General features: G+C 39.5%; 1 protein-coding gene across 2 annotated transcripts; it reads left to right on the top strand.

Moving 5' to 3' along the window:
- The first annotated feature begins 1,213 nt into the window (after window positions 1–1,213).
- On the top strand, window positions 1,214–4,496 carry LOC104714483 (F-box protein SKIP17). Of its 2 annotated transcripts, none has more exons than XM_010431881.3 (12): window positions 1,214–1,678; window positions 1,848–2,023; window positions 2,175–2,282; window positions 2,716–2,826; window positions 2,972–3,051; window positions 3,134–3,255; window positions 3,363–3,427; window positions 3,520–3,592; window positions 3,672–3,734; window positions 3,816–3,877; window positions 3,976–4,044; window positions 4,147–4,496. In XM_010431881.3, the coding sequence occupies exons 1-12, from the start codon at window positions 1,355–1,357 to the stop codon at window positions 4,316–4,318; spliced, it is 1,425 nt and encodes a 474-aa protein (XP_010430183.1). In that variant the 5' UTR covers window positions 1,214–1,354; the 3' UTR covers window positions 4,319–4,496. The 2 variants fall into 2 exon arrangements, with proteins under 2 accessions (XP_010430183.1, XP_010430176.1); XM_010431874.3 differs by having other exon boundaries at window positions 1,299–1,678; window positions 2,972–3,060.
- Window positions 4,497–8,880: the final 4,384 nt, after the last annotated feature.

Here is an 8,880-nt window from a genome sequence, read left to right as displayed (position 1 = left end):
TTTTTTGGCTCAACATCAACTATTCATTAACCAAATGATACAACCAAATCAAAGGCACATTACATTCGCTCCAATAGACTTGGACCACAATACAAATGCAATGGTTGATCAAGTACAACCCTGGAACACCAGATGGAACCAACGCTACCTAATCGATGACCATTGAATTTTTTAACCACAATGAGATAGATAACACTCTACAACTCAGAGTGAAATCATCTCTTAAACCACCTAAATTCACCCTATGATACGAAAACAACTACTAACACCGAGAAGACCAAAATCTATACTAAAATCAAAGCAATTCTAAGCTATTAGAACTTTATGATCGGCGTGTAGGACTTGTCCAAATAGCATCAACACCAATAGGCGCTGTATAGAAAAACTTGGTTTCTCCGGCTTTCATTGTTCCGATCCTAAGCCAAAAACGGACCATACATCCGACTGACCTGGCCAAGAAACGCAAAACAAGACCCGCATGAACCGATGCTTCTCCGGACAACCACTCAATGACCAGAATGCTAACTACCTAAAAATAAGAGTTTCAAACACAGATTAGCATAACTTCATCTCTCGATGCAAATCCGGATTAGTCATCATAGCATTTGCATTGTTGTTTCACTTCGAGACCGGATTGAAACCAACGAAGTTGAGGAAGGTTCACATGAACGCTAGCTTTGAGGATAACCTCAAATCTCGGCCGCCAACACCCACATGTTCCTCCTCAACAACCGGTAAAACTTGAAAGCTCAACTCCACCGATAACCTCCGGTCAGCTATGATCTCCGGTAAGGGGGTAGGAGAAGCAGGAGGGCGTGACACAAGAGCCCAGATCCGACGCCCTGAGTCTTCAAAGAAGGCCGTTCGGATCAGCTTCGATTCTCCAGTCTCCCGGAGATGAGGACAAGCCGAGATCTCTCCATATCGTCCGCCACCACACCATAAGGACGCAGCAGAGGAACGGTTCCTAGCACTACCGGAGAGGAAGAGATCGAGATCTTTCACCCTACTACTACAAAGGAAAAGAAAGAGGAGAAAAACAGAGCCCTCTCACACCGCCGACGAAAGCCTTGGGCGGCGGAGAGGCAAACGAAAACCAGCGGCGGCGGCTAGGGTTTGGGGGAAGACTCGGGAGAGAGAAAAATGCTTTTTTTTTTTTTTTTTTGGTTTTTTGTTGTATATTTGGTTGTATCAGTTTGGATAATGAAAAGTTGATCTTGAGAAAAAAAACAATAAAAAAAAAAAATGAAAAAGAAAAAAAAAACACATTAGTATTAAACTATTAATTAATGTGTACTTAGGCAAAACGATAGAGAAGAAGAAGACTCTTTCAACAACGTTCTGTTCCACTTCCATGGATTCACCAAATCCTCCCACTCAAATCCCTAACTCGGTCCGTCCTGTTCCTGGCTCCAATCAGAGCTACGCCGATTCGATTATCTCATCGCTCCTCTCGTTTCCCGATTCCTCTTCGACCTCCATTAGCTCCTCCTTCGATCGAGTCCTCGACAAATCTCTCGCCTCCGCTTCCGCTGATGAATCCGTTCAGGATCGTCTCTGCGATCGTACTCTCGAACTCGCCTCTCTTCTCCTCGATTCCACTAAACGATGCTTCCGGAAACGAGCTTCTGTTCACAATTCCAATTCCTGGTTCCTACCCCCAGAACTCACCATCAAGGTATAAAAACAAACAAATCCGAAACTTTATGGAAAAAATTGTGCTCTCTCTCTTTGTGCCTGTGTTATTGGAATGTAGAGGCGATGTTTTAGGTTTTGGTTCATCTAAGCAATTTAGGATATATGTTGTTGGTTTCTCATTTATGTGTTTAAAAATGGGATTTATTCAGGTGTTTTCGATGCTTGATACAAAGTCTCTGATGCAAGCATCTGTGTGCTGCACCATGTTCAACAAATGTGCCATTGACCGTGTATGTTACACCCACATCGACCTGACAACGTCTGCTAGATATGCTGATAAAGGAATTGTGTCTACTGTGATCAATCGAGCTGGAAAAGAACTCAGGTTTTCAATTTTTGTGTCTTTAAAACAATCAAAACAATGTGCTTTACATTCTCTTCTTGTTGCTAGTTATAAAAACCTACTGAGTCCAATGAGATGAAAGAACAATCTGCTTATATGTAAACATTTCTCAGGGTTTTGTTTGTTAATGCAGATCCCTCAAAATTGGTCGTGTTGTTCGGGCAGCTGGATCTGATTCTGCCACGCCTTTGCTTAGCGGATCATGTCTATCTACACTAGCCTATAATCATGGTTTTCTTGGGTAATGACTTTGATTAGTTTGAAATTTCAATATCAAACTTGTTATAGTTACCTGCTTTAGCCTAGTGGAGTTAAGGTTGTGAATCGAACATGTAGAAATAAGTTTATAGTTTTTATAGATAGGAAAGAACCAGAACAGGAAAAACATCCGAAGACAGTATTATCATACCCACTTAATTTTTAAAACTCATTTGTTTATGGCTATTGCCGTAGGTTGAAAAACCTCGAAAGCCTGAGATCAATCTAGAGAAAATCCTATTCTTTATATCTTTAAATCTTGTCCTTCGATTGTGCATTTGAAAATGATTCAGAAACTCAATCACCACTAACGTACAGAGAAAATCGTTTCACTGGTTTGTATTCTGAGAGAATGTTGTTCTCTATCATGTGTACTTATTCTTCTAACTTGGTATTTTCTTTCTTCATTCAAATAGGAGTCGCTTAAGAAGCCTTCGGCTTTACAATCTCAGACCGATAAAATACAGGTCCTTATGCGATGCGTTGTCAGTTTGTCCAAATATCACTGATCTGAGGATTGTTGGATTGTAAGTTGTAGCTTGTTTATTTTGAATTTCAGCAATTTTTCCATTTCTATTTTTTCTTCCCCATGTCATATTGTCATCTTCTAGTTCTGCTGATTCCGTAGACAACATTTTCTCATGTTTTATTATTACGTGTTTTATGTGACAGGTATAACATTACCGAGGAGCTATTTAACTCGCTGACAATAAAATGCCGCTTAATAGAACACCTGTTCTTAGAGACCTATGGTTATCCACGTAAATCTTTTCCACTGTGAAGCTTTCCTTTTGTTACTTCCAAGTTTGCTCAAGCTCACCTATTGTGTGACAGGTGCGTTAGAGACTAAAACAGGATCATCATTGATAGACTTTGTGGCCAACTGCCCCAACTTAACTTCTCTAACTCTCATACGTTTTGGACTAACCGATGAATGGGCCCGAAATCTTGTTGAGGTATGAATCCATTTTTCTATTTTTTCTGGTGCGTCTTCTCTCTTCATTTGGTATCACCTTATCTATGATTTTACAAAACCTAAAAAAAATTTGGATGTGATCTGCAGAGTTCTCGTAAACTGAAGTACCTGAATTTGTCCAGATCACCTACAATCAAAGGTCGTTTTTTGAGGTACAAAAATATCAAAAATGTTAAGAGCAAAAATTCCGCTTTAGGACTTTTTATTAGCAAAATCTCACATAGCAAGAAAATATTGTTGGTAGGGAGTTAGGAATTAGCTGCAAAGATCCTCCACTCAAGACTCTAATATTGCGTAACTGTCCTAAACTACAGGAGGTAAACTACATGAACAAGTTTTTGGTTGTTTCATCAGTATTGGTCTGACACTCACTGATGACTGATCTTGATATTTCAGAAAGAGGTGTTGGAATTCTGTAACTCGATACTCGCAGGGAACTTCAAATCCATTCGGCACATTGTAAGTTCTTATGGAATTATGCCAAATTCTGTAAATGACTCTTAATCGGCTTCTTTTTCTTGGTTTATTTACTCTTAATAGGATGTTTCAAGTAACCGCGGCTTAGTTTCTTCAGTCAGGGGCAAGAGATGTAACAAACCAAAGTAACCGATTGATCTTTCATTTCTATTTTTTTGTTTAGATAGTTAAAAGTTTACGAGTTAGAAACGTACTAATGAGTTGCTTATTCCATAACTTGTAGTTTTCCACTGGAGAGGCTGAAAGAAGAAAAATCAGATGTCACATTTGTGGCAGAATTTCCAATGACAAGGTTTTTCATCGATTACTATGAAACATGCTTTAAAGATAATCATGTGATTAAAGCCTAAAAGTAACTGAAATCAAAATGGGGTTTGTGTCTGTAAATTTTCAGTTCAAAAAAGCTCTACGATGACGAAGAGTTGAGGCTGATAGAGATGATGGAAGCTGACGACGATGAAGTGGATGACGATGATGATTCGGATGATGACTCGGAAGATGTATCGGATGAGGATGAGTCAGATGATGATGTCGGCATGGGCTTTCATGAAGAATATTTGTTATGATGATTGTTGTTAAATCGTCAGTTTTTATTATTGAGCTAGTTCCAACGGGAAGCTCTTCGTTTCTTTTTCCTCGATATTTATTTGAACTGTGCACACAAACATACGAAATTTATTAAACGAGTTAGAAAAATGTGACATTGTCGGTTAAATTATGATATGATTTTTTGATGATTAAAAATGTTGAGTTAAGAGTAAGAATGGTTGCTTGTAAAAGAAACAATACACAAGAATTGATCACCGAGTTCACGGATAACCGCTACGTCTCGGGGGAGAACTCTTGCTCCCAAGCTTCACTATATGAAAGAGAGATTACACACACCAACTACTTGTGAGGTTGGTCTTTGGTTTACAGATTTTGCACAAGAAGAACAAGGATCACCAATACAACAAGGAGGAAGAAGAAAGCTTGAAGAATAAGAAAAACTGTCTCGTTTCTCTCGTATCTCACTTTTTCTAGAAAGCTCCTTTTTGTATATCTTGTCTCACCTACCTCCACTTCTCATATCTTTGTAGATATTTTTAGTGTAGCATATGGATCACATTGTTCTTCTTCATGTCATTTTCGTAGGCCCATTAAAGCCCATAATGTGTGTGTTTAGTCAAACCCAATTAACAAATCTCCACCTTTTGACAAACACCACACACCAACGACATCGACATTTCCGAAACGGCAAAACCAATCTCTTCCCTTTGTCCTTTTGTGAAGCTTCTCAATGTCACCGGATCATTGCCTCCTCCGGCGAATTACTCCAGTGAACTCTCCCTTCTCCGGCTAACACCACTGTTCTCGCCGGCAATCAACTCCAGCTGCGTTTCTGCTCAATCATTCTCGGCGTTCTAGCTCCTCCTTGAATTTGAGACATCAACTTCATCTTCTTGAATGAAATAAACGCAGCTCCTTCGATGAGGCTTCTCTGGTGAATCTCATCATTGCTTCCTCTGCAACTCCCAGGTACATCCTAATCTCTATCTCTTATCTCTTCACTCTGATAGTTAGAGACTAGGATCTTTGGAGATTTGCAGAAAATTTTGAAACTTAAAAGTTTCAATTTTGAAACCATTTTAGATGATGAGCTCCACCTTGTCATCACCAGCAAAATTCATTGCTTCTCTCTTGAGATCATGTTCAACCTTTGGTAAGCAATCTTCTCACCAGCTCCCCTTTTTTTTTCTTCGTGACTCCACCTGAAACTAGAGTCCCTGTGGCCGCTGCTCCTGTTCACCGGATGTTGAGAAGCTCACAGCAAAGCTGGAACTTCTGACCAGGTACCGTCTTAGTTAGGAAATCTGCTGGGTTTGCTGTTGTGTGAATCTTGTGTAGAACAACATCACCTTGTGCCACTATATCCCTGATGAAATGGAATCTAGTGTCTATATGCTTTGTTCTTTCATGATAAACTGAATTCTTTGCTAGGGCTAGAGCACTTTGTGAATCACAATGAACATGAACACTGTCTTGCTTAAACCCCAATTCTGAACACATACCTTTCAACCAAAGGGCCTCTTTTACTGCTTCGCTCAGAGCCATGTACTCTGCCTCAGTGGTTGAAAGAGCCACAACTGATTGCAAACATGATTTCCATGAAACTGTATTTCCACCAACGTTAAATACATACCCTGTGACTGACTTTCTTTTGTCTAAGTCTGTTGCATAATCTGAATCTGAAAAACCTTCAATGCAAAACTTAGAACTCTTCTTGAACGTCAGATTTTGAGTGTATGAGCCCTTTAAGTATCTTAATACCCATTTCACTGCTGACCAATGTACTCTCCCTGGATTTGCCATAAACCTGCTGATAAGACCAACTGCAAACCCCAAATCTGGTCTTGAACCCACCATAGCATACATTAAACTCCCCACTGCACTTGCATATGGAACTCTCTCCATACGTACAGCTTCAGCTTTCTTTTCTACTTCTGTCAAACTTCTGAGTTTAAACTGAGAATCAGTTGGTGAAATCACTGGCCTTGCTTCAAACATCCCAAAAGTTTTCAACACCTTTTCTAAGTACTTTCCCTGAGACAGAATCAATTCTCCCTTCTCTCTGTCTCTGATGATGTCCATACCCAGAATTCTTGAAGCCTTTCCCAAATCTTTCATCTCAAACTCACTTTTCAGCTTGTCCTTGAGATTTTGAATCACAACCATGCTTCCTGAAGCTATCAAGATGTCATCCACATAGAGCAACAAATAAACAGCTTGATCCGTCTGGGTGTCTTTCATGTAGACACATGGGTCTCTACTAGTCCTTTCAAACTGTTGATCTTTCATGAATTTATCAAACCTTTGATTCCAGCATCTAGGAGACTGTTTTAGACCATATAAAGACTTCCTCAACAGACAGACTTTGTCTTCACTTCCCTGTTGCACAAATCCTTCTGGTTGACTTATTAGAATCCTTTCTTCTAGATTTCCATGCAAAAAAGCTGTTTTGACATCCATTTGCTCTAATTCATAGTCCATGTTAACCACAATCGACAACATTAATCTGATGGAAACATGTTTAACCACTGGAGAAAACACTTCATTATAATCAATGCCTTCTTGTTGTGCAAAACCCTTAGCGACTAGCCTGGCCTTATATTTTTTTTTTCTCCACTCCTGGTATGCCTGACTTTAATTTAAAGACCCATTTGCAACCAATCAGCTTCTGTTTTTCTGGTTTCTCAATTAGATCCCAAGTATGACTCCTTCTATGAGAATCCATCTCCTCTTTCATTGCATTTTCCCATTGCTTTCTCTTACTGCTTTTCATAGCTTCTTCATAAGACTTAGGCTCTTCTGTTTCCAAGTCTTCTGCTACTGCCAAAGCATAAGCTACAAAATCTGCATCTTCAAATCTGGAAGGAGGTCGGATGTTGCTTCTTCTTATCCTGTCTCTGGCTAACACGTAATCATCCAAGGATTGTTCATTTTCAGCTCCATCAGCTTCCTCATTCACTTCTGATTCTTCTGAACTTTCTGAGCTTTCTGAACTTTCTGATGAAGATGTTTCTCCACCTTGAGAAGATGTTTCATCCAAATCAAAATAACTGGTAGAAGGACCTCTGACAAGATTGTTGCTGAAAGACACTCTTTTTTCAGCTTTCTTCAGTTTTCTTAAAGCTTTATCAGCTTCTTCTTTCTTTTCACTTGTATATGTCAAGGTGTCTTTGAACAACTCATTTTCATTGAACATCACGTTTCTACTTGTTGTGCATTTCTGTTCCTCAGGTAACCAGACCCTATATCCTTTAATACCATAAGGATATCCCATGAAAACTCCTTTCACTGCTCTTGGACTTATTTTGTCTTGAGTAACATGAACAAACGCTGAACATCCAAACCTTTTTAAGTGACTCAAATCTGGTTTTGTACCTGTCCACACCTCCTCAGGTAGCTTGAAACCAATAGATGAATTTGGTGTTCTGTTTATCAAGTAGACTGTTGTTGAAGTAGCCTCTGCCCAAAACTCTTGACCCAATCCTGTCTCAGAAAGCATACTTCTAACTTTATCCATAATGGTCCTGTTCATCCTCTCCGATACACCATTTTGCTGTGGTGTATAGGTACATGTTCTGTGCCTTGTAATTCCCGCTTCTTTACACAAGTTATCAAACTGTGTATTACAGAACTCTAGACCATTATCAGTCCTTAGGAACTTAATCTTCTTCCCCGTTTGATTCTCAGCTGCTTCTTTCCATTCTCTGAACTTGTGAAATGCTTCATCTTTAGTCTTCAGAAAATACACCCATACTTTCTTTGAGAAATCATCGATGAAGCTTACAAAATACTTGCAACCGCCAAGACTTTCTGGAGTAGAAGGAGATCCCCAGAGATCAGAGTGTATATAATCTAATATACCTCTAGTGGTGTGCTTTGCAGTTGGGAACCTTTGCTTGTGAGATTTTCCAAGTACACAACTCTCACAAAAATCCAGCTTACCAACTTCTCTCTCTGGTAAGTAACCTTCCTTCACTAGAACATTCATGTTCTTCATGCTCATATGACCTAGCCTTGAATGCCATATGCTAGTCATGTTAGCTACAGGCTTTGCCACTGAAACTTCTCCTTTTACTACCTTTCCTTGTAGGTAGTACAACCCATCTTTGTATCTTCCAGAGATGACCTTTTGCCCATTTTTGTAGAAGGTGACTACAAAATCTTCTCCTTCATACTTGCATCCGCTCAACTCTAATTGACCATATGAAATGAGATTCCTTCCCATTGTAGGCATGTACCTCACATCCGTTAATATGACTACAGAGTCATCTGGATTTATAATCTTAATCTTACCAATCCCCTTTACTTCACTGTGAGTCATATTACCCATCAAAACCTTGCCACCATCAAATTCTTGTAGGTCAAATAGAGAATCCCTGTCTGGTGTAATGTGAAAACTACAACCAGAATCCATAACCCATTCTCCCTTTGTATATTGAGTGCTAACTGTTAGCACTAGTGGCTGTTTGGGTTCTGTTGCAATGTTAGCTGAACTAGAAGCTTTATTTGATGACCTTTCTGGACATTCTCTCTTCCAATGTCCTTCTTTTCCACAAGTGAAGCAGCCCTTGTTGTTTTT

The sequence above is a fragment of the Camelina sativa genome, chromosome 2 (genome assembly GCF_030686135.1).
Source record: "Camelina sativa cultivar CO46 ecotype springtype chromosome 2, ASM3068613v1".
Taxonomy (NCBI): Eukaryota; Viridiplantae; Streptophyta; class Magnoliopsida; order Brassicales; family Brassicaceae; genus Camelina; species Camelina sativa.
This window is presented reverse-complemented; position numbering and strand designations above follow the sequence as displayed.

Bases quoted from the DNA above. Each gene is read 5' to 3' on its own strand.
- LOC104714483 (XM_010431874.3), top strand. From the start codon at position 1,355: ATGGATTCACCAAATCCTCCCACTCAAATCCCTAACTCGGTCCGTCCT. The intron at 1,679-1,847 runs GTATAAAAACAA...GGATTTATTCAG, and splicing joins CCCCAGAACTCACCATCAAG to GTGTTTTCGATGCTTGATAC. The intron at 3,593-3,671 runs GTAAACTACATG...TTGATATTTCAG, and splicing joins ACTGTCCTAAACTACAGGAG to AAAGAGGTGTTGGAATTCTG.